We start from the raw sequence: 25,798 nt of genomic DNA, 5'->3' as shown, positions 1-25,798 counted from the left end.
GCATTTTTTCTCATCAAAAATCGCCCAAAAAAGGCACAAAAATGAGCCGTTTCGAAAAATCGGCTAGTGCAGTTTTGAAAGGCGTGTCATTGTGCATATATACTGTAAGTTTGGTAAGTCTCTGCAAAAGAACCTGGAAAAAAGGTTTCAGCCGCGGTAAGCCTAGAAATAGTCCTTGAATCAGATTTAGTAGATATTCGTACATATCAGAAAAAAAAAATAATCGAAAGTATCCGAGCTTCAATTTATCCTCGATGTGAGAGAATCACGTTCAGGTCAAGTAGAAGAAGACATGGCACAGGAAATCAAGCCAGGGGATTTATTCAAGAGTACGCAGTAAGCCCAGTAAACTCTCAAAACGTGCATACGGCAAGAACAATCCTTCCTCTGCAATTTCGCTAAAACCATCGCTAAGCCACGAGAGGAGGACGGAGATCAACTCGAACTTGAAAGGAAGAAAAACGATGTTTTGAGAACAAAGTTCAAATCGAGGATTTTTTCCGACCTATTTACAAATAAGTTTTGTTTTTGATGGGAAAAGTTAACCATAGATCCCCCAAAAGCCATAAAGATTCAAGAATAATTTTCTTTACAAAAATCATAATCGTATGAAAATGAATCTCTAAATTTACCTGTTTGTGATGTTGAAGTGCATGTTGTCGTATATCCATTTTTAAAACAACGAAAATTTAATAGAACTTCTGGATTTAAGGGTTGACACTAGAACTATCCCGGACAGTCTATACAACTGGCTCGGAATCTAGTGGGCTGTCTGACTGTCGGGGAGAGTGCGGGCTGACTGCGCTCTGGGCCCGAGAGACGTCCCTTTTTGAGGACGCGCTCTCGTGCTCTGGAGCGCCTACCATAGTACTCCCCCCTTGTTCAGAAAATTTTATTTGCAGTTGAAATCAAGGAAGAGTGAGAGTAAAATAAAATAAATGAACAGTTTCTTCTTTCTTCTGTATATAATAATAAGAATAAAGATTTTCAAGGAATAATAAATTTTGGAACAGTGTACTTAGGTGCTACTAGTGTTTCGTGTCGAAATTTCAGTACTTTAAAATTTGAACGATCGGAAAATTGGAAAAAAGGAGAAATGGAAAGATGAAAGATTGAAAATGGAAAATATACTGATAAGGAGCGAAAAAGGAGAAAAGGACGGCGGAGACGAATGCGCGCGCCGAAAGGAGAGTTTTGGAGGTGGAACTGATAAGGCGCCGCGCGCGCGTGAAAAGGAGAGATCTGGGGGGTCGTGGGAAAAGGAGAGTTGGGGGTCTGCAGAACGCCGCGCCGGCTGATAAGGAATACGCGCGGAAAGAGAGAGAGAGAGAGAGAAAGAGAGAGAGCGTTTTTAAACTGTTTTGGAATAAATTTTTTATTCTGTAATTATAATTTATTAGAGATTAATGTATTTACTTAAAGAGAATTTATTTTAGAGGGATAACAAAATGAATCTTCGTAAGAGGATCAAAATAAACTATGCGGAAAGGTAAAAAATTATTATCTTATTTATAAATATATGGTCAGTTATTTCTAAATTCAATTTTGTTAATGATTGAAGCCTATTTTCTAAATTTAATTCTAGCACTGTATCAACTCTCGTCGCGAGTGAAGCGGGGCCCTTGGGAGAAAGTCACGACATCGTCCCTATGTAAAAATGCCTGTAAAATGAATAAATAATTATTTTTAAAGACGAATGGAAATCGAGGAATTTAAACAAAGAACGGTATTAACAAAAAAAACTAACATAATTAAATACTAAAAACGGCCTGATTGCCAAGCATCCTGCCTGCCGGACGGATGATCATGAGAAGAGCTCTTGGTGCGAACGCACAAGACACATATTGTCTAGAGTTTCTGATCATACTAAAACTATAGATTCTATTTTTAATTGTAGCTGGTTCGAACTGCTCAAGGCAAGTCCCTCGAAAATCGATATCAAGAACGAGCGGATCCCGACCGACAAGAATATGAAGTTTTAGGAAGGAATTAATATTGAAACAGTAGTATAATTTATATCTAAATAAATAAGAATGTATTATTAAGCTTTATTTTTCTGAAAATTTTGAACGTTTTATACTATAAATTTGAATTGAATTATTCATGAAAATTTCTCTAAAGCGGTGGCGCCCGGCAAAATTCCGAGAGTTTTATTAACAAACGAAGGCGAATATGTTATGTCTGGGAGACCTGTTCTGATAGAACTTTTTCGAAATACGGAGGGCGAATTAAAACTTTTTATTAGGTCCTATGCGAATGTACTTTTTGATGACCCTATCTTTTACGAAAAAATCAAACATTTTCAGTATCAGTTACCACTTCTCTTGCTTGACCGTGGGGAGGTTCTTAGGATTCTCAAAGACTCCGGCCTCGACCTTAGCTGTAAGACTAGAGGTCAATTTGTCGATGATTATCTAATGGAAGGGTATATGGGTTTTCCTAAATGCTGCAAGCTCATAGATTATTTTACATTCGAATATTATGTGAATATGTATACTAATAACGAATCCCTTCCCGCTGGCTTCACTGAACTTACTAATCTGAAATTTACTGAGATGCGACATGAGGCCCTAACTGACTTTGGTACGCGCTTATTTGATGAGCATGATGCAAATGCTCGAACTCTGATTTCTAGTGAATGTTCTCTACGCACCTGTAAATAAATTATATATATCCTGATTTCTGATACCTATCGTTGATTTTTTAAATCAAGAGTCATTTTTAATTTTTGAATTTTTATTTCAAATAAAATCATTTTTAATCATAATCAAGTCCTACTGACGGGGCTTGTCTAGGTAATCATCGAAATTTTGTTTATACATTTTATAGGATATAAGAAATTCGGAGGGATTCTAAATTTTGCATAGATGAAGTATTTTCATTTTAAAAATTTTCATATTCATTATGTTATTATTTAATGTAGCATAAGTGAGTTATCGGCCCAAGTGCTTACAAATAACGTCTAACTTTTGCTTTTAGTTCAGAGAATGTTCGAGAATTTGAGAATCTTGCTCGATAAGTTGGGAGATATCATGAGGAGGATGCGAGAGAGAGGTTCACATGAGACAATACGGGTGAGACTACGATCAGGTAATAAGTGTGTCGAAATTATCTTATCTTGTAAATAGACGGTCGGTTTGTATGTGAATCAGATCGAGTCCAGGAGTCGGCACAGCAAGTCCGGTTGAACGTGTCGAGTCTCGCTGTGGCTTTGTGCAACGAATGCTTCTCCACCTTCCCAGCGGAGCTTGAGACTTGTCCTAACTGTTTCAGTGTTTATCGGGTTTGATGGAATAAATGAATCGTGAACTCGTGTTAGTGCAGTAAAGAGTTTGTTTGGAAGTGAACAGTAAAGAAAGTGCGAATTGTTCATTATGGTACAGAAAGGGAGTTAGTAAATATTTTTTTGATTTTCATTTCTTTTGAGTATTTTTTTGTCTTTTCTTTCTTTTGAATATTTTTCTTTTGAATTTTTTGTGGAATTTTGAGAATTTTTTTTGTTTTGTTTTTGGATTTTGAATTGTTGATGAGAGCAAAGTCGACTCAAGCGTTAGTCGAGAATGGGAGATCCTTGAGGTTCTCAGGAGTTGGCGGGCTTGAAGCATCGTCCATGTTGATTTTATCGTCGGTTTGAGCTTTGCGAAGAAAGAGAAGTTTGGGAAGAAGGCGTGACAATCCGTAGGCTATTGTTGATGAGATGAAATTTAAAAATTGTCGAAGTAGTGGAGCAAAGGCGATTGTGATTCTGAAAATTATCAGGAGTATGATGATCGAAGCAATTGTGTGAAGGGTCGTCATTAAAGTCGATATCCAGTTTGTTTTGTAGTGTGAGATAATTTTGTTTCCAAAGGTTTCATTCTCCGTGAGTTTGTTCGCGATGTCATTGTATTCCGCTGTCGAGATATTTGCGCGTTTGTGTTGGAGAAAATTTTGAGAATTGCGGTAATCATCTTGACTGATGAGGTCAAAATGGTCAAGTGTGTTTGTTGTGTGAAGTTGAACGTGATTTAGCGTCTCTTCATAATGAGCGTAGAAGATGTCGTTTGTGCAGTGAAGTGTCGTTGGTTTATTAGTCAGCTGGTACACGAAGTTTCCATCAGAATGTGTAAAGTTGGTGAAATGTTTTTTGTGTCGTCGGTCAAAATAAGAAATACCTATTTGATTAAAATGACTTATCATGATGTAACGTTGAAACTGAGAGAATAGGCAATCCTTGTCGCTTTTGATGAGAGTTGTTTCGCAGTTCTTTGTTGAATTGTTGTTTGCCAAATCAGTAGCACATTTGTTGAGTTTGAAATTGTTGACTTGTCCATACGAGCAGATATAAGCGTCGTGAATGTCCTCGCAGAGATCGAGTGAAGTTGAAGTTGAGCTTGAAATCGCAATTGTGTGCGGAAGGATGAGTTTTTCGTAGATGAAGGTGTCTTCTTGATTGCTGATTGGTTTCGGTCCTTCCAGAATGTGAGTGGCATTTCCTAGTTTTTCAAATGACGGAATTTTAGCTGTGGCGTTGATTTGTAGTATCATCTTGTCTTCGTAGATTTCAGAGTTTATGTTCTTTATGCGGAGCGGGTAGGAACTGATGATATTTGCGCAATTTGTGTAAAGTTCATCGTAATCGAACGAGCAAAGGCTTGAGAGAAGATTTTGCAAGTCAGATTTGATGACGACGTGGGAAATTCCAGTGATTGTTGATTTAAATTCATCGAACAGAAGTGAGTTGATAAGTTTCATAACCAAGGCAGAGATTTTTGCGTCAAAATCGCAAAGTTGAGCAACAAAATTTTCAAAGTTCGTTTCGTCGTTGATAACTTCTGATTGAATCTCCAGCAAGTCCTTGTTGACAATGTTGACCAGGTCGACAGTTTCTTTCGCGTTTGTTGTTGATTTCTTGTTGAGAGTTTCAAGTGCGGCCTTAGTTTGAGATTTGCGTGACGGCCATGAGAAGTTGATACGGAATGGGTCACCGATAAATCGGCGATGACGATGGGATTCTTGTTCTTTGAAATTTTCGTTGATCCAATTTTCGATTTCATTGAAGAGCTGGTGCGTGCCGTTGCGAGCATAAGCTTTAGTTGAGTGATTGTTGAAGCAGGGATTATCGATATTGGTCCAGTTGAAGGCGGGGATGTCCAAAGACAGTTGCAGGTTTTTATCGATTTTGGACTTGATAAGGAATGCTGCCTTTCCGGAGTCGATCATAAAAAATCGTTTGGCTAGAGCTAGTTGAAAGATGAAGAAAATGATCATCTTTTGCGCAGATTGTAAGAGCTTTCTACTTTGGAATCGGATTTGGGTTTTGGTTTAGTTTTACTTTCCTGGGGTTGAAGAAGAAATTCGGGTTCTTGCTCAAGTGAACTTTTCGCAAGATCTATTTCGTTATCGTCGAAGAGAATATGTCCGGATTTTCTGATGAACAAATTCTTTGACGTCAGATTTTTCTTATCTTCCTCGCTTAGATGAACCTTTCTCAGAAAACGGCCATTTCGCATCAGCTTTTGGCTGGTGAAGAGATTTTCGATATCGTGGCAGTTGTTTGAACGCGTGTTCGTGATCACATATGGTCCAGAAAGACCAGGATCATGTTTTCTGAGGCTGTTTTCTTTCAAGACAACAATATCGCCTTCCGAAAGTAGCGGTGTCGAGTCTTCCGATTTGAAGAGATATCTGTTGAGCTTGAATGAAGCTAGATTTTTGAAGAGAATATTGATATTTTGAGTGAATTCTCGAATTGAATCGCATTTCGATTCGTTTTGGCGGTGTTGGAGATAAGCAGAAAAGTATCTTGGAGGTTTGATACCAAAAACTTCCATGGGAGTCATCATGTCTAGGCTTGACTTCACCTGATGGTTATATGTCGAAACCGCGAGATCGAATTTGTGTTGAACGTTTGATTCCGTAAGGGCGATGGCTCGTAGATTATCGCGAATAGATTTGTGGCAGCGCTCGACTTTATTGGCTCTAGCGTTTGTTGGTGAGATCTGTCCGGCGTGCATTTGAAGGTATTCAAGAAGATCTTGAGTCTTGGAGGCGACGAATTCAAGTCCATTGTCGCTAAAGACTTCCATCTGGCCAAGTCCACCGACTTCGCAGGTGAGTTCAAGTAGGCGTTTTGATATGACAGCAGCAGTTTTATTTCGAACAAAGCGATAAGTTAGGCGGCATGAGAAATCGTCAACCATCGTGAGACAATTGACAGCGTGTTCGCGATTTTGCGTTTCAATTTGGAACGTAACGAGATCAATAAATACTTTCCGGTACGGTCCACTAAGGTTCGGTTTCATCACCATCTTCATTTCGCTGGATCTGTATCGATTTGATGTCAAATGACAGAGCAAACATTCGCGTGTTGTTTCCCGGACGAGTCTCTCTCGTCCCTTGATAAGAATGTCCTCTCTATCTAATACTGATAACATTTCATTTCTTCCACTGTGAGCCGAAACGACGTGTAGGTGTCGGACGATGTCCCGTTGATCCAATTTTCGATTTCATTGAAGAGCTGGTGCGTGCCGTTGCGAGCATAAGCTTTAGTTGAGTGATTGTTGAAGCAGGGATTATCGATATTGGTCCAGTTGAAGGCGGGGATGTCCAAAGACAGTTGCAGGTTTTTATCGATTTTGGACTTGATAAGGAATGCTGCCTTTCCGGAGTCGATCATAAAAATCGTTTGGCTAGAGCTAGTTGAAAGATGAAGAAAATGATCATCTTTTGCGCAGATTGTAAGAGCTTTCTACTTTGGAATCGGATTTGGGTTTTGGTTTAGTTTTACTTTCCTGGGGTTGAAGAAGAAATTCGGGTTCTTGCTCAAGTGAACTTTTCGCAAGATCTATTTCGTTATCGTCGAAGAGAATATGTCCGGATTTTCTGATGAACAAATTCTTTGACGTCAGATTTTTCTTATCTTCCTCGCTTAGATGAACCTTTCTCAGAAAACGGCCATTTCGCATCAGCTTTTGGCTGGTGAAGAGATTTTCGATATCGTGGCAGTTGTTTGAACGCGTGTTCGTGATCACATATGGTCCAGAAAGACCAGGATCATGTTTTCTGAGGCTGTTTTCTTTCAAGACAACAATATCGCCTTCCGAAAGTAGCGGTGTCGAGTCTTCCGATTTGAAGAGATATCTGTTGAGCTTGAATGAAGCTAGATTTTTGAAGAGAATATTGATATTTTGAGTGAATTCTCGAATTGAATCGCATTTCGATTCGTTTTGGCGGTGTTGGAGATAAGCAGAAAAGTATCTTGGAGGTTTGATACCAAAAACTTCCATGGGAGTCATCATGTCTAGGCTTGACTTCACCTGATGGTTATATGTCGAAACCGCGAGATCGAATTTGTGTTGAACGTTTGATTCCGTAAGGGCGATGGCTCGTAGATTATCGCGAATAGATTTGTGGCAGCGCTCGACTTTATTGGCTCTAGCGTTTGTTGGTGAGATCTGTCCGGCGTGCATTTGAAGGTATTCAAGAAGATCTTGAGTCTTGGAGGCGACGAATTCAAGTCCATTGTCGCTAAAGACTTCCATCTGGCCAAGTCCACCGACTTCGCAGGTGAGTTCAAGTAGGCGTTTTGATATGACAGCAGCAGTTTTATTTCGAACAAAGCGATAAGTTAGGCGGCATGAGAAATCGTCAACCATCGTGAGACAATTGACAGCGTGTTCGCGATTTTGCGTTTCAATTTGGAACGTAACGAGATCAATAAATACTTTCCGGTACGGTCCACTAAGGTTCGGTTTCATCACCATCTTCATTTCGCTGGATCTGTATCGATTTGATGTCAAATGACAGAGCAAACATTCGCGTGTTGTTTCCCGGACGAGTCTCTCTCGTCCCTTGATAAGAATGTCCTCTCTATCTAATACTGATAACATTTCATTTCTTCCACTGTGAGCCGAAACGACGTGTAGGTGTCGGACGATGTCCCGACCCAGCGATTTCGGTATCACCACGAGCTCTTTTCCAGCTTTTGTTATCTGGACCAGCAGGTCCTCTTTCAGGCGATATCGACTGCCTTTATCAAGAACGTGGCCATTTGTTCTCTCGGCAGCAAGAATTAATCCCGACAAAGCAGGGTCCTCCTTCTGATATCTTTGTATTGTCTCTTTCGAGACTTTCGGTCGACCAATCCGTGCTGTCTGTGTGACATTTACCTTGAAGTCATCTTGCTTCGTTTTTGTACACAACGAGGGTTGAAAAATGGTTTCGGTTCCCTCCTCGTAATCGGATCGTGAAAGACTATCAACTACGTGAATCAGTGGGTGAGTGTTATGTAGATGGATCAGTCGGCTGTTCGGAAAATCGAGCAAAATGGCGTAAGCGGCACGTGTTCGTGTCGCGCCTGACGTTTTCAATGATGGTGCGTGTTTCGTTGATTCAAGACTTTTGTGATCGGTGAAAATGAATAGCGGTTCAGTCTTCGGGATCAAGTCGGTGAAGTATGATAGAGTATGCGCAATTGCGATGAGTTCGCGAGAGCGTGACGAAAGCAGCATTTCTTGTTGGACGAATTTTTGCTCGTAAATCCACAGTTCGAGAAATCCGTGAACGTTGATCCAGTCTTTCTCACATTTCCGATTACGCCAGCACATGCGGTTAAACTCGCATCTGTCGCAATATAAATGAAATTATCGTTATCGTTACTGTAATTCAAATGACTGATGAAACCTCCTTCTTTGATTGTCTCCTGAATTTTCTCAATCGCATTCGTGATCTCCGGGGTCAGCTTGTATCGTTTCTCGCCTTTACTGATCGCGTCTGTGATTGGAGCAAGAAGAATTGAAAGATTCGGAAAATTACGTTGATAGTAATTGAATGAGCCAGCGTAGGCTTGAAGAGCTTTGAAAGTTTTGGGTGCTTTCCGTGTTAATAGAGCTTGAATTTTCTTTTCGCTTGGAGAGAATCCATTCGGAGTAATAACGTATCCAAGAAATTCGATTGATGATTTGAAGAATTTACATTTCGCAATGTTGAGAATCAGATTGTGCATGCGCACTCGTTGAAAAAGAACATCCAGTGCCGCAATAACGTGTTCTTCTGGAGCAACAATAATCACATCGTCTTGATATGATAAAATTTCGAAATTCTGGGTTGAGGTATTTTTAAATACTCTGTAGATAAATGCAGCAAAAATCATAGGACTTGATGCGAGTCCTTGAGGGAGCCTTTTGAATGAGTATTGATTGTCATTGAAGATGAATGATGTGTATCGGCGGGCTTCTTTGCGTAAGAGCAGATTGTGGAACGCGTTGGATAAATCAATCGTTGAGAAAACGACCTTTGATCGTGGAAATTTTTCTGAGAAAAGCGCAAGTTTGTCTGAGATTCGTTGAAGAAGTCTTCGGATGTTCGCATTTGGGAATCTCGGCAATCTGATTTGTTGGTTGAGGCTTTTCTCACCACGTTTTGCAGCGCTGTAGTTTTGAACTAAGCGGTGACGGCCATTAGATTTTGCAACGAAGAGGCAAGGGCTATTGTATTCAGAGACAATGTTGTCGGTCAATATATCACCTTTGATCATTCCTTTTACTTTCGTTTCGAACTTGGGAATCATTGCTGTTTCTATGGGATAAGGTCTCATAAAAACAGGCTTGTCGCTCAAAAGTTCAATGTCGGCAATGTAGTGTTTTGTAAAGCCAACATCATTTGAATGTCGACAATAGTGAAAATCGTTCTCGGTAAGGACTCTGTTGAGTGGTTTGCGATGTTGTCGATCAACTGCATTCGTGATTTTCTCGATTTCTTTCGTCATTGGAATTTCTTGAGTGAGTTTTTCTCGTTCAAGTTTCCATGCTTCAAATTCCTTATCGAGTTCTTCTCGTTCACTTTCATCGAGTTCTTGACGGGCAATGAGTGTGTTCAGCGAGAAATGATTCTGAAGTTCCGAAGTTTCTTCAAACGACAAAAGGGTTCCTTTTGTGATAAGAAGAGTGCGATCTGTGTTGTTGATAATTTTTGCTTGGATGAAGTTAGGACCAAAGAATGTATTCTGAACATCCAGTCCCTCTTCGATTAGGTGTCCATTGGTGATAAGGCGAAGTGACTCGCCTTGAACGGGGAAAGTTTTCGCATCGATCCATTTTTCCTTTGTTGGATAAACATAAGTATCCTTGTTGCAAATAAGTCCGCGTGAGAGGTTATCATAGCTTGACGCTTGATAATCAATAATTGAAATTTCATCTTCATCATGAGTATCAATAATGGCATAGTTGTTGAGAAATAATGGCTCCTTGGCTCGAAGGTCGAGTTGAAAGTTTTGTAAGACGTCGGTGCCGATAATTCCAGAGAATTGAAGTTGATCAGCGATATAAAATTCGACGTTTGTGATTTCGACTTCTTGATTCTTGATGCAAAGATTGCAGAAAAGTTTCTTGTTGAAGCGAGCAGCGACTTCGTTCGACGCATGCTTGGCAACAACTTCCTCGATGTCTTGGGTTAAAAACTTTTCCTTCGACTTAGTGAGTTCTTCAGAGTTGATGATTGAGATGTTTGCGCCGGTATCAACCAAGAATTTCAATTCCCATTCGTTGTAATCTTGGGAAGCTTTGTATTGACGTATCGTTGCTGTGATAAAAGGGAGATTGGTTGACATTGCGTCAATGGATGAGTTTCTCTCTGTCTCTGAGAAAGTGATAGTAGCGATTGCTGTCGTAGATGATGAGTTGCTTTCTCGGCTTTTGGGAACTGATACCAACGATTACGTGCGTCACTGATGATGCAATATCAATCGATTTTTCTGGGATAATTGATTCTTATCGAATTCAGACCAAGCGTCATGAGAAGCTGATAGCAGGCATATGCGTAGATATTGACGTGAATAGGACGATGGGAACGCTGAGCGAGCTTTTTAAAGGATGAGAGTAGGCATTTACGAGGAATAACATTCGAATTTCATGTGACCATATCGGCCACAACCAAAGCACTTTCCATTGAACGGCCTTTGTCGTCGTTCACCATGCGGGGTGTCGCTTCTTCCTCTGGACAACTGTCGTCTTTCCTGGCTAGGATCTTGGAAACTACGTTCTTGGCTTCGTCGTTGGTACTGACGATCCTGACTCCGGCGTTGATATCCGCGGTCTCGGCTTCGACGATCGTAACTGCGGTCCTGGCTTCGACGGTGAAAACTGTTGTCCCGGCTTCGACCACGGTGTCTGTCCTTGTAACCACGGTCCCTGGAAAAGCTTAGGCGATCTCCGTAGTTCTGGCGTCTGAAATGTCGTCCGCGAGAAGAAGATCGGTGATCTCTGGAGTTGCTTCGTCCATAACCTCTGTGTCGACCATTGCTGTAAGATCGGTTTCGCTGGTGAGGTCCACGGTATGGCTGTCTTCCACGGCGGTCATTCGTTTGCAGTGCGTTCAAAGACTTTGCAATTTCATTGACCTTATCCTCAAGCGATACAGCAGGTTCGGCATCGGCTTTTTCGTCAGCGAAGGTGACGTTACAGTTGCTTTCCTGTTTATTTCTCATTTTGATGAGGATTCGGTCGGCAATCTTCGCGTTTTGAAGGATATCACGGCCTTCCGGATCTTCATTCAGGTTCCAGTACTCACAGTATTTGATCGGACTAGGGAGCTTTTCGAGGAACTCGCTGTTGGCAAAGGCTTTGATGATGTCTCGATGTCTGCCTTTGTAGATGATGCTTGCGAGATCAAGGATTCTGTTCGCAAAACCAACAAGCGTCTTATCAAGCTTTTCGTCATACTGACAGGCTTTCAAAAGTTTTCGCGCACGTTCCTTGGAGATTTCGAGTTCTGATTCTATGATTTCGACAACGTCATTGAGAAGATAGTCATACGGGATCAAAGATGTAATCGTTCCAAGTTTCGATTCTGGCACAGCTTGGAGAATCGCTCGAATTCTACGTTTGTCGTCATAGATTCCTTCAATATCGAGAAGAAAGAGACAGTTGTTAATCCATCTGGACACAGACAGTCCGCTTTTCTCGAATTTCGGGAGTTCAATTTTCGTTCTGCTGACATACTCAACCTTGCTTTCGGTTTCTCCAGACATTCTAGCTTTTGATCGTTCGCGTGGATCAGGAATTTCTCCGTCGAGTGCTTCGCGAGTCTTGACAACTATTCCGTTTTTATCGCAGCAAATAAGGAATGAATCGTTGTCAGGCTTACAGAGCTCGGAAAACTTTCGAGAGTGAGTTTGGTGTACTTGCTGATGAAGCTTTCTTCGTCTTTGTCGACGCTTTCGGCTTTCAGATTCTCAAATTTGAGGGTCGTCGTTCCGCGACTTTCAACGTTAAGGCGAACGTGATCAAGAAAACCGTAGTAGTCGATTCCGATTCGTGTTTCCGAAAACTGCGTAAAGAGAAGGAAATATTCCAGGTGAGTTACACAATCTTGTTCGACAACGAAGGTTTCAACCGATTTGAATTTCTTGAGCTCGTCGAGGAGTTTTACCTTGTCATCGGCGGTGCAGTCGGGGTTGACGGATTTTGCAAGTAACTGGAGGTGTTGCTTACGTAGCCTATCGCTTATTTTAACATAAAACGGCTTAAGACTAGAATTCATGAGCTACTCATCCGATCCTTTCCTTGAGATAATCCAAACTTTCTAGCTGGCACAACTGTGGTTTGACAGGACGGCGGTCAGGGAGCTGTCCAAATCTCTAGCTGGCTGGCTGGCTGGCGGTCAAGTAGGCTATCTCTGAGGGCGGGTCTTTCTCCAATTCGTCACCAGTACAACTGGCTCGGAATCTAGTGGGCTGTCTGACTGTCGGGGAGAGTGCGGGCTGACTGCGCTCTGGGCCCGAGAGACGTCCCTTTTTGAGGACGCGCTCTCGTGCTCTGGAGCGCCTACCATAGTACTACATAGTATACTATAGTCTATAGTCTATAGTCTCTATAGACTCTGTCCAAAATCCGACCAATAGTTCTTTGAGTATGTTCTTCGTTTACTTGACCTTTAACTGTCAACTGTCCGGATGACCAAGGTTATGATTATTTAGCGTTTGAGTCCACGTTGTTAATATTATGGCGGGTGTTATCAGTATTTGTCCGCGCTGTCGGATACTCCCCTACCGGTAGTTACGAGTCACAATCTATCCATCAATCGTGAACTCTTCCTATCGCATAATTTTCCTAGAATAATTTTTCTTCTTTACAGAGTTTATTAAAATTTACAGCTCTTCGGAAAATGAGCAGTTTTTATAGTAGAATCCGAAAATAGAATCATTCGGAATCGAAAAGAATCTTTCAAGTTACAGTTACAGTTGAAGCTACAGAAATTTTGAATGAGGGTTGAAATTCAGGAGGTATTCAGGTTGATGCTTGTTTAGATTATTTTATTTCTAGTCGGTCTAGTCGGTGATAAGCTCGTAGATTGAGCTCTTTTAGCGGCTTCTAGATAAAATACTAGTGATTTCTCAAACTGTTTTCGGCCTCTTAAGAGTCTATTGATTTCTAGAGCATTTTCTAGAATCGCCCTTAATCTAGCAAAAAATAGCCTTAACTAAGAAGAAGTCTGAATCCTTTTTTTTTGCTAGAAGTAGGGCCATTCTAGAGCTTTTGAATAGCTCTAGAAAACACAAAAAAAAAACTCGATGAAATAAGTTTATGGTCTCTAAAGAACGCTATTTGGCCTGTAAAAAAGTGAACTCTACTTGCGGTCGCGCGCAAGTGGCTTGGAATTAAGTGCTCTACTTTGTTTTAGTTTACTGGAGTTTCAAACAAACTTGAAACAACGAAACTGCTCGGAATGAATAGAAGCCGCTGTCCTGCGAGTGCCGCGAGTTGGCGCCAACCAAGAGCCGCTTTCCTTCGATCTCCACGTATTTCCAATCTAAACAACGAACAAGTTTAAAGTGAACTTGGCAATTAACCCGCTGACGTGCTCTGGTACTTTTCGGCTATTTTTATTCAATGTTTAGATGAAAATTGATCACTTAACTTTTTCAGGAAAAAAAAACAAAAAAACGAGCAATTTTTTATCAAAAATAAAAATTATTTTTTTGAATAAATTTTTTTATAGAAAAAATAACAAAAAAAATTCAGGGTAAAAAAAATTTATTTTTTTATTTATTATTTTTTATAAAACATTATTTTTAAAAAATCTATTTTTATCGATTATTTTTTATAAAAAAATATTAATAAAAATTAATTTTTTATTAAAAATTTCTAATAAAAATTTCTATAAAAAAATATCTCGCCTAAGACTTAGGCCCAAAGTTTTACCTGAGACTTCGCCCTGCCGCGTCGGAATATTATGCGAAAGTTTAAATAGCTCCTCTCCGGACCATTTATACAAAATCGAAGTTGGATTATCCTGATGAAATGTTTCTAAAAACGACTTAAAAACTCTGTTTTGCCAATTTGCGACTTAACCTGGGCGCAGCGAGTTGCCAGCGAGAATGAAGTAATCGCCGCCGATTTGGAAGTTTTGCCAATTTCGCAAGCTAGCGAAATAGTTAGATCCTAATTATGAACGTGCTTGGGTAATTATGATTCACGTAAACTTTGAGGCTAATTTAGAAAGTTTTAAAAGGAGGGGATTAACGTTCTCGGCGACGCTCATCAACGTTACAGCTTCTTGCTTCTAAAATGTTCATTTTCGAGTCGAAAAATTACTCTCTAGAATTTCTAGAATTATCTGGCTAAAATCTGCCCTGGAAATTGAAGAACTAAGGAAAATCAGTTATTGACCAATCGGAGAACTCCAAATTAAGGAAAAGCGCCATCTATGGCCAGAAATTATTTTCTGAATAAGAATTTCTTACCCATTAGTTTCGATAGTTTGGAGCAGGGATAACGACTCATTGTGCTCGTGAAATTCATAAATTTCCGACTGAACTTGATTCTTCACGTTTTTGACATCTTCTCCAACTCTTGTCGGGGTCAGATCGCCACCGAAATTCCCGACGAGAAGCAGGTTTCGTCCGCGTATTCTGAACGTATAAACTTATTAACGCGAAGACAAAGAAACATGTTTTGAAAACAAATTTTGTCTGAAATTTCAGACGATACAAATAAAATTAAAACTTTTCAACTTTCATGCGTCCTAAATCAAATTTGCAGAATCATCTTACTGTACCTTGCGAAAAGAATGTCTGTAGCGCCGTGGGAGGGGATTGAGATGTTTTCCAGCAGCTCGAACTTGGCAGTTCTAGGGTCGAATTTGAACATGGGAGAGGTTGTTGTGTAGCGCATCTTCCCGAACTCGTCGATAGATGTTTCTTTGTGCCGGGCGCCGACGAGGTAGAGTGATTTTTGGACGATAAAGGTGCTCCATTTTAGGACTCCTAAAATTGATACTTTTGAAAACAAGGAAAGTAATTTTTGACACAATGGATGGTGATGTTTGTTTCAACCAATCAGAATACAGAAGATAAAAAACAGCGCCATCTTTTTAAAAATTGTGAAAATTATCTCTTTAGCCAATCAGATTGCTTAAATCAATCGAAAAAGCGACATCTAGTGAGTGAACTTTCTTACCTCTGACATCGATGTGGTCCTTGGTGACTGTTAAAAAGGGTGGCACGTGGTTTAGTTGCAAGTTGGAAATCGCGTTCCGGCGTGATATGATCATATTAACGCGTGACAATCTGTCACAAGGTTAAAAATTATTCTCCCTTTCCGGGGCTACCGTTAGTTCATTTGAGCGCAATTGACACTGTCAATTTTAATTTCACGAAAAAAGTCTTTCTAAAAGACATCAGCTTTTTTAAGCCTTTCAGTTTTACGACAGAATATTTTTTCTAAGCGAAAGTAAAACACGTGACGTTCTAACTTTTGTGGATGAGCTCTTGAAAATTTCGTGACCAAGTTTATTAGCTTGGTGGACGATCAGCTCAACCAAAACAAATGTCGTTGCACCAATTTGGGCCCGCACACGTTCCAGACAAGGCTCCAAGATTAATTCGATAGATTCAGCGTCTAGAAACGCCTTCTAGACAGAATTTCCCGTGCCACCCGTTCCGAACTGCTCGATGCCGAAATCGTACCAGAAGAGTTGCGAGGAAACGTAGCGAGAATGAGCATTTCCTAAAAATTAACCCGTTAAGAAAAGACTGGCCAGTTTTGTACAGACAAGGGGGAAGGGGGTTAAATTTGTGATTAAGGGTGAGACTTACTTTTTGGGTCTTCGTAATTGGCAATGATGAGGTAGTGTTGATTCAAATAAGAGAAATATTCTGCTGATGCTGCACCATGACTTGTAAATCCTAGGAAAATTTTGATGAGTTTTATTTTTACTGGGACTATGAAATTCTAGATCTATTTTCAAAAGATAATATGAGCGATATTTTAAAAGAAAGCCTGATTATTTCAGGTCCAGTCGAAAGCGTAAATATAGCTAGACTATCTGCAATTAAGTTCCACTAAGACTTTCCAACAAGCATTCTTCTGAATAGTGTATAATAATAATCGAACCTTGAACTGGTCGAAAATGTCGTTTTTTGTTGTTCCATCTGTAGAGCATCGAATGCGTCAGGCTCGACTTCTTCTGCCCAGCGTTGACTGTTTTCCGGTGTAAAATTATCACCAGTTTATAAATTATGGAATTACGAGGTTCGATCGAATTACGATCGACGCGCGTTTTGATATAACCGAATTTGTCAGCCACTTCTTTTTCCCGAACGTTTACGGTAATGCGTTTACACGAGTTTTTAACGATGGATCTATGACGATCGCGTTTTTCCGATTAATTATGCCTTTTTCAATTATTATCTCAGATCAGATTTACGTGGAAACAGTGATAGACCAAAGTTGGACACATATTTACGCCGATAAGCCCTCCTTTAGGAGCCCTTTAATATTTTGCCGCTTATCAGTAAGGATAACGCGTTTATATCTCCTTTTAGCGGGGTTAATTCTGGACTTTAGATTGGTAACTCCACGCTACCCTTTTTAGAAAAAAGGCAAACTTTAAAGCCCATCGATAAAATCATCCAAAACGAACAACTTCATCAGCCAATCAGAAAGCGGCAAAGTGAGAAAAAGCGCCATCTACGGACAAGTTTTTCGAGTTTTCATGAACCCTAACCCTAACCCATTGATGGAATCATCAAAAAGAACAACTTCATCAACCAATCAGAAAACGGCAAAATCAAGAAAAGCGCCATCTATAGATGATTTTTCCGAAAAGTCAATATTCTCGTGAAGCCTAACCCTAACCGATTGATAAAATAATCAAAATAATAACTTCATTAACCAATCAGAAAGCGGCAACAACAGGAAAAGCGCCATCAATTGATGACTCTACCGAAAAGTCAATGTTTTCATGAACCCTAACCCTAACCCTAGCCTATTGAAAAAAATCATCTAAACAATAACTTCATTAATCTATCAGAAAGCGGCAAAATCGAGAGAAGCGCCATCTATAGATGATTTTTCCGAAAAGTCAATATTTCCATGAACCCTAACCCTGACCCTAATCCTTACCCTAACCCTAGCCCTAAAAGTTCTTTTGCTCATTTTTCTGAGTGCATATGAACAAGAATACTTTCGTTAACCAAAAGAATGTGCGCAAAACAAAATGCCAGTAAAAATCTACGTAACTCTCCGTTGCTTTACAAATACGCTTATCACGTGTCCCTCGACCAAGCCATTTTATAGCAGAATTTACACCGTAACGATAATGAGATAGAAAGCATTTTCAAATGCGAAGAATGTTGAGCTTGAAGCGCCGTCCCCCCGGAGTTCGGAAGTTTTGTCTTCTTTGAAGATCGACGAATCTGGCGCCCAGCGCCACAGAGAGACTTTTTTCGCTGAAGTCGTCACTAGAAATTTTTCTTTAGATTTCCAAATTTCAAGTTTATCATGTTTTCACTGCATGTTTCTTCAGTCAATTCAGCTGAGTTCAAGTTTTTTTTCATTTTTATCTGTAGGTACCAAGCTGGTTCCTTGTCTTTTTCTAGAGATAAGAACTGGGGATAGTTGAAAGTATCTGTGATAAAATCAGATTCGGCGCTCTTGACGCATTTTGAATTTTCGATTCTTTCTAAATTGACAGATTTTATACGCCACTTCTTGAGGGTCATCTAACCTTGCTTCGCTTTGTTAGTAGAGCTTAGATTTTAATCTGTATTCGAACTCTAGAACATTCTTAGAAAAAAGCATAAAAGTGATTTTTTTCAATGAAATTTGATAATCATATTTCTTAATTAATTGAGGAATAACATCAAAACGCATTGTCGTAATCATCATTAATGATTGATAATGAATGGCATGTATAGTCTATAAAACAAATACTTCAATTAATTTCCTTTCGACTTACCCATAAAATATCCTTCCCCAGGAATAGTAAAATGACAGCTGTGAAGAATCGGCTCCCTCGGTTCAAAACTCCCTATCTTCTCTATAAAATTCAGCCTCGGTCGACTTGCTCCCATCAACCCCTTCCAGGAATGACCATCGCAGAGCATCAAGTCGTTTTCGCCACCGTAAAGAAGATGTCCTCGAGCTCTGGCGTCGCAGAAGTTGTCGCCAGGGGAGTTGGTTTCGAATTTGACGAGCGAAAAGTCTAAAAATTTTTTTACGAAAACCATAACTATGAATTTTTAAGGAACAAATTAGTATTTTTATTTTAAATGATTTATGGTTAGTTAATTTTAAAAGGTTCAGTCTAGTACCGAAATTAAAGACCTATTGATTTTTGAAAACATAGAACTGACGCGCTTTTTTTAAGGTGGGCCAAGTTATTTCCCCAACTTCTTGATGTTAAACCCTGGAACATAATACATATTTGGAATCAGCGGAAAAAATCTAGAACCGTGACCTTTTTTGTTTCTAAAAATTCACTTCCAGTTGCGATTCTAGAGCCGGAAGTTGAATAAATTAAAGAGTAACGGTAAAGTGTGACCTATCAAATTGATGCTCAGAAGATTCTGAGTCGTTTCATCATCAATTCACTAGAAAAAACAGTGCCAATCTCGGTCAAACCGACCGGTAAAACTATGAAAAGAGGCATAATTTAACGTTTTTTTATTCATCTTTACCGGCTGGTATGACCGCGGCTTGGTTAAATTCCTTTTTTATATGAATACAGATGTTCTAAGCTTCAATTTGATATGTAAAATATATGCTATTGACATAAATTTCGGCAATTTCCGGCTCTAGAATCCCGGCCGGAAGTGATTTTTGGGAAACAAAAAAGGTCAAGTAACGAGATTTTTTTCACTGATTCTAAATATATATAGTTATCCGGGTGTCCAAATGAAAAAGTGGGAGAAATAACTTGGCCCACCTTAAAAAAAGCGCGTCACTGCATTCTGATTAGGGCCTTTCCGGGCCCATGCGCGTTGAAGGGTTAAAATCGCCTTGAAAGCGCTAAAAAGCCGCAAGAAGCCCCGCAAGAAGGTGTAATTTCTAAAGTAATTTTCTAAATCGGAAACGTGTGTAAAAATACTCTTTCTGTCATGGTGGTGTTGGTGTCCTTTCTGTTGCGACTCACCTGCTTTGATCTGGGCCGGCCGTCGTCGCTCGGCCAAAGCGGCCACAAACGAGTCCGACTCGCATAATCGGGAAATGTCGAAGCCAACGCCAAAACGAACTTGTCGGAACAAACCCTAAACGTTATTAGCTTAGACGAAGCTTAAAAAAAAGACCATAATTCACTAAAAATTATCACAAATAAACTTTTTTTTTATTTCTTATAATTTCGATTATTCTCATTCTTGCCATTCATATATTTGACTATCCCCAAAAGCCCCTTCCCAAGTTGAGTAAAACAGTGATTCAACAAACCTTGAAGCGTTGTTTGGGCACTCGTCGGGAGCCGAGATAAAAGTCGGCTTTTGTCAGGTCGACTTCGCTCGTCAACTTCTTCACGGCTTGATCATTTGGATTGTGGACCGTCATCACTTCGCAGTCCACAGAAACTTGAATCTAAAGCAGCGTTGTTTCTACCTTATGAACATCGAAACTGTAAAACAGTGTTTTGTGGTTTGAGTGTCAAAAAAAGCAGCTGGCTGACAATTAATCGGACAGATTTATGGCACTCTTCCGGAAGAGCGCTTTTCAAGACGGAATTAGGCGACGTCAGAATTTGATCATAATTTGAAAGCTACAATTATTAGAAAAAAAAATATTATGTAATTTATTGTCAGATAGCCTATCTGAGATAGAGCACTATCAAATGAAGAGAATTTTTAATAATGATTCAACATAGAAATTATTGTAAAAAATCAAATTGAGAAATAAAAATCTACATTTATGGTTTCGTCTTTTTCATCTTCTTCTTACCTGTCCTTCAGCAAAAGTGACAAAAATCGAGTGCCACCATCCATCATGCAAATTCGGGACATGAACCCTCGGCGAGTTCCGATGACTCACATTCGGCAGATCCAAATAAATCGTATCGTAATGCAGTCTGAGTCCAAAAAGCGGTCGGTGCGGCCTCGCTTGCCGCTCTAGAAGAGTGATCAAGAACTGTCCCTTGGTGTCGATTCTTCCGGGCTTGATTGTGAGGAGCAAGGAGCTTTCTGATGGAAATTTGGAGCAGTTTCCGAGCGCCTCTGCAGCGCGGAGGGAAAGGAGTCGGGCTTCCTCGTCGAAGCGATATCCGTTCACTTCCTTCTTGAATTCAGGCGAGTAGTCCCGCACTAAGGTGATCCCTTTCCGCTCAGCAACGGGCGTAGCGGAGATTAATTCGGCGAGCAGGTTCAGTTGCTTTCCACCTAAAAACGACAATCTTTATCTTTCTCGATAATTGTCTGACGGACAGTCTTATAAATCGCTTATGATATCCTTGGTCTTATCGACCCTTAGAAAAGTTGTCGGACTGTTGGCTAAATCTTATAATCTGAAGGGTTACTGTCACTCAGACTGGAATTAATACAGCTAAGCTGAGTTTAGTGAAAATTAAATGTACTTGCTGTACGTTTTTATGGGCCCAAAATTAGGGTTAAACCAATTGATGAAAGTGATTTTCTGGATCAGGGATTTCATTGGCTGGTAGGCCAAATACAGCAATATCATTGGTTATCCAAAAATACACGTCCATAAATTGAGTTAGTCCCACAATTGTCGATTTGATTATCAAAATTGACAATCTTGGGCATCGCTGTTCAAACCAGATACATATATTTTTTGGAAGGGCTAGGCTGCCAGGTAGTTGAATTCAGAAACATGCTCCGCCCTCATTTAGCGGTCCAAGGAATCATGAACATGCTTTTGGCCCCTTTTCTGATTCGTTCCGACAGAATTTTTTACTCAGTCTTCGTGGCTCATTGCCGAATCCTTTTTTTATGAAATCCACTCGTTTTGGCTCATCAATCATAATTTTACATAAAAAACAAAATTTCAAAAATACTGTTCCTCATTTTTTTGCTGAAACTTTTTCTAATAAAAGATGAAAAAAATCATTAGGATTTCATTAAAATTTGGCTTGTCAAAACAAAAGATGTTTCTATTAGAGTCTTGATCCACTTATTTGTCGAATTCGTTGTCCACTGCCATTGTACCCGTTGTCATATGCGGAAGAAGCCGTGTAAACAACATTTAGCTCAAATTTAACCCCCGCGTGGTAATCTTGTCAAATATGGCTGATCTTTTTAGAATTCTCGAGACATAACTCTTACCGAGTTTCTTTGCGAATTTTAAATTCTTGCTTTTGTTTATTCTTTAAGGGTCTTTTCAGAAAACCAGACTGCTCTGAAAAGTCTTCTAGTATCGCTAAGAAAATCACGATTTACGAAAGTGACACCCTTAAAATAATCCATTTCAAAATCAAAGCCCTGATTTCTAACCCTAAGACATGCTGATTATGCCATTTCCTGCGTTTCCTTATTCTGAATTTTAAAGATTTTTTCCTTGTTCAACAAGAATTTCCTTGGCATAATTCCTCAGAGCCAGCCTGTCAAAAATTTCAATTGCGGTCGCTAGCCGGGGCGCCTCAGACATAAGAAAAAAGAGGTAGACGGAAGCAATTTTTGGTTATTTGGAATTTTTACTAGGGAAAAGAAAATTGAAAAATATGTTATTTTTTGAGATTTTTTGACGCAAAATAGACCAAAAAATGGACGAAAAAGGGCTGAAAAGAGCGATTATCCTTCGAAATTAAACTTGACTAACATTCTACTCTACACTACTAACAGCTCCCTCCTGCTATACGATAATTAATTACGCCGCCAAGGTCATCTCCACCCTTCCCGTTCTCGGACAATAAGGAGCGAATTAGAGGCCACTTGATTTTGAAAATGGCCGCGACGCGGCTAATCCGCTTGATTTCTCCGACGATGTCATATCATCGTATTTTATTTTCAATTGTTCGCGCACTTGGAGCGCTTTGGTCGGAAGAGCGCTTTAACCCATTTTCGGCTGATGCTCGCGACTCATTACGATCGTCATTACGCGGCCGGGTTAGAAGTCAATGTTGACTTGTAATGATTGTAATGAGTCAAGGTCGATTTCCGGCCAAGTTGATTTTCGACTATTTAATCAAAAAGTGATCATTGTGGTTGGATTAAAGGACGCTCGATTCATGTTCACGGTTAAGTTTATCATAATGAATGGGGTTATTTTTATTGGAAAGCGTTTTCTCCGAGACTCTTTTTTCGGCAGATTTTTTCGAAAAAATAACATAGTGATACCCTTATTATCATCTATAGAGTTAGATAAGCCCTTCTAAGACCCCCCCGAAATAAGGGTGTCGCTTAGATAACTCGATTTCGAATCAGGTTGAAAATATGTGACAAGAGACAAATTCTGAAAGATTTTAGCCAATAAAATGCCTGTATTTGACTGACTGGCCAATCAGACGTTGGAATTTATCATGGCTTATAAGAAAAAACAGTGATTATGGTTGTAGTCTTGTGAAAGAGTCTAAAAGTTCGTTTCCGCTTTTTCGAAGAAAAAATGTCGATTTCGAGTGTTTTATCAAGCGTGCCATTTTGTGCGCTGTGGAATGCGCGTTTTCGGAAGTGGCTCAAGGGAAAGCCATAAATTGCACACTTGGCGTTGAAGTTTGGCACAGAAGGATGCGCCTAATTGCAGCCCGTAATGCATTGGGATCATAATTTTGCGAGGAGGTTAGTTACGATCTTGGACAGGGTAATTAGTGATTTTATACCGGCCAGATTGCCAACAAAATTATTTATCATTTTCAATTGCATCATCCGACTATCTTTCGGAAAAACTAGATTTAACCCGTTTCAATCAAATTGACCAATTTTTTGGGGTTCAGGGTATGAGGGTCTGGTTAGGGTCTTGTTTAGGGTTAAGGTAAGGGATAAGGGTTGAGAAATTTTAAAGCTAGAAAAGGGGTCTGGATTTTGGCTAAAAATGAAAAGCGAAAGCGAAGCGAAGCGAAAATTTTCCTCAAAAGCGAAAGCCAAGCGAATCCAGACCCCGGCTAGAATTTATATAACTGCATTTTTCACCCTTTTGGTCAATTTTTCGTCTTATTTTCTAAAATCTCCCTCAAACCCTGACCCTAACCTTAACCCTAAAATTGGAGGATACTGACTATGTCAGGAATGTCAGGAATGTCAGGATTTGGCCAAAATCGGGAAAAAAGATTTGACGATATTGGGCATGCATTAGGGCCTAAACGCCCTTACGCATGCATTTTCTGGTAGAAAACTCATTGGGTTGGTGGGGCCCAACTCTCACTGCTCGAAAAAAATTTTTTTGGTGGAAAAATTTCCCACATCTTATACCCCTAAATTGAAAAATCCTGACATTCCTGACATTCCATAGTCAGTGCGCCCCCTAAAATTAGCGAAAGCATGATTTTTTTTATCGATTTTGATATTTTCGTACCTTGGCAAGAATTCGGCAGCGTCCCAGCAAAACTCGTTCCCAAAAGATAAAAGGGAATCTTCATTTCAAAATCTCTTTCAATTTTCTTCTTTCACTTTTCATTTTCTCAATTTTTGTTCAGTTTCAATTTTATTTTCCTCATTTGATCATTTTTTTAGCTTTGTCGAGGGACCTTGAATTAACTCGTTTGCACTTGAATCGCGAGTTGGTGCTCGTTGGTGGTGCTCGAGATACAGCTCGACGGAAATCGGTGAAAATCGAAAAAGCAGTATTCGAGTTTGGCCGCAGCCGAGATTCACGGATTTCGCCGCGGCGCTCGAAATCACACGCGCAGCGCCAAACAAGCGCACAGATCAAGAAAGCCGAGCATCTCAAGGTCGACGCGCTCCAGCTCTTCACCAGCTGGAAACTGAAAACTGGAGGAGGCTTAGCTTAGCGAGGACATGAGGTTTGCTAAAACCAAAAATGCCCTTACCAAAATGAAGAATTCTCCAGAAAAACACCCGGCATTATTGCTTTTTTTTCGCTCGGTATCAGACAAATATCCAGCTGTCTTGGGCTGTTAGACATCATGTCTAAGACTTGCTTCTATCTTCTCAAATTACGCCAAGTCATATTTTTTTTTCTAAAGCTATTTTTTGATAAATAAACAACATTGTCGATTGATTATGATTATGACATTCGATTGAATTTCCGACTTGTTGATTTTTGGAAATCCAGTGATAAATTGAATTGAAGCAGCAATAAAGCAAAAGAAAAACATGTTGTAACAGGTGTGGAGGTTCCGGCGACATAAATGCTGAAATTTATACTCAGTTTGCTTTTAGTGAGTTGAGTGATTTCTTCTGTACTTTGGCACGTGAGCACTCGGCCGCGTACCCTCTTTGATCCAGAATGGGACCCCATTCACCGCTAAAAAGACCAAAAGGGCAGTCACTCTCGTCTCAGCGGACTTACAAACCAATTCACCCTGTACTTGACCTCATAATCCTCCAAAAAGGAGGAGTTGCTCGACAGAAAAGTGCAGAAAACAGCCTTCTGCTTGTAATTAAATCCCTTTTTTGAGCGAGAAATTGCGAGGTCACGTGACTAAGTTGAATATTCTGAAGCAGTTTAAGCTCATTAGTTTTCATTCTAAAACAACGATTCATTGTGTCAAAGCCGGGTAAAAGTCCTGTTTGATCAGGCGCAGCCCCGTCCGCGTGGCGTCACTCGTCCGTGTCCCTTAATTTCTGTGGTCGCCGAAGGTTCAAGTTCTTTCAATTAAAAAAGCAAAAGAGGAAAATTCATCTCCCTTTGATAAAAGATGTTTCCAACACAGTTTGATTCAACTACAACTTGAGACATTCTTGAGCGGTCGGAAAAGTGCGTGAAGCAGCGCTAGAATTTAAGTCTTTCATCTTCCAATACAGCGTAAATATACGTTTTATTTGCCTCAGCTTGGGGCGGAAGCTCCGCGTTACCGCCAGGTTTATGTATCCAAGATGTCAGATTTTCTTTCCACAGTCATTTCTGACAGTTACTGTCTCACAGAACACTTCCTGTAGTAAAGTATTGAGCTTTTGTTACAGTATAAAACTTAATTTTTGCCATTCTTATCAGCGAAAAGCCCATTTTTTACTTATCACTTTCCGTAACAATTTCACGGTCATCTCCTTTCCCGATTTCTTCATCCCTATGGAAGTTCCATTTCCGGGCGGCTGCATTCCTTGGCAAAATACCGCCAAGTACCGCCTTTGGTAATTGTATTTAGGGATTGTAATTTTTGACCTGCTTATCTAAGTCGGCAAAAAACGGGCGGAGAAGAGTGGACACTCGCCAAAACTAATGTTTCCGCCAAATCGACCCTCAAACCTTGAAAATACATCATCAGCGGAAGTTCGAGTGGAACTAATGAGTCGATTTCTGGTGCTTCATAAACTTGAATGATGAATTTGCCAGAATTTTGACCTTCTCAAAGAGGCGTAGATACTTGATGGTTGAAAATACAAAAATTGATACTCAAGTGCAGCGAAACGAGGGAGACTTAAATGACAAATATGATGACGATTTGATACAAGGCCAAATTCGTCTGCTCTTCTCCTATGACAAAA

At 40.0% G+C, this 25,798-nt stretch overlaps 2 protein-coding genes and 1 long non-coding RNA gene across 3 annotated transcripts; all 3 read right to left on the bottom strand.

Annotated features, from left to right (window-relative positions):
* Positions 1-13,624: 13,624 nt before the first annotated feature.
* On the bottom strand, positions 13,625-15,531 carry LOC145711823 (thrombospondin-type laminin G domain and EAR repeat-containing protein-like). Its single transcript, XM_081789513.1, has 6 exons — positions 15,438-15,531; positions 15,037-15,244; positions 14,723-14,890; positions 14,331-14,401; positions 14,181-14,285; positions 13,625-13,788 (listed from the first exon to the last, which is right to left on the bottom strand). Exons 1-6 carry the CDS (start codon positions 15,529-15,531, stop codon positions 13,661-13,663), a joined length of 774 nt encoding a protein of 257 aa, XP_081645639.1. The 3' UTR covers positions 13,625-13,660.
* Positions 15,532-15,860: 329 nt separating this feature from the next.
* Positions 15,861-16,492, bottom strand: LOC145711361 (uncharacterized). The gene is made up of 3 exons (XR_014135162.1): positions 16,374-16,492; positions 16,076-16,165; positions 15,861-15,986 (listed from the first exon to the last, which is right to left on the bottom strand). It is a non-coding gene; the product is annotated as an uncharacterized LOC145711361 (long non-coding RNA).
* A 1,072-nt stretch (positions 16,493-17,564) lies between these two features.
* LOC145711822 (thrombospondin-type laminin G domain and EAR repeat-containing protein-like) lies at positions 17,565-23,837 on the bottom strand. Its single transcript, XM_081789512.1, has 6 exons — positions 23,706-23,837; positions 20,187-20,620; positions 19,689-19,829; positions 19,396-19,510; positions 18,220-18,465; positions 17,565-17,722 (listed from the first exon to the last, which is right to left on the bottom strand). The coding sequence occupies exons 1-6, from the start codon at positions 23,767-23,769 to the stop codon at positions 17,565-17,567; spliced, it is 1,158 nt and encodes a 385-aa protein (XP_081645638.1). The 5' UTR covers positions 23,770-23,837.
* Between the last annotated feature and the right edge of the window lie 1,961 nt (positions 23,838-25,798).

This window comes from Oikopleura dioica, chromosome 1, assembly GCF_907165135.1.
Source record: "Oikopleura dioica chromosome 1, OKI2018_I68_1.0, whole genome shotgun sequence".
NCBI lineage: Eukaryota > Metazoa > Chordata > Appendicularia > Copelata > Oikopleuridae > Oikopleura > Oikopleura dioica.
The sequence above is the reverse complement of the archived record's forward strand: the minus strand, read 5'-3'. Positions and strand labels throughout refer to the sequence as shown.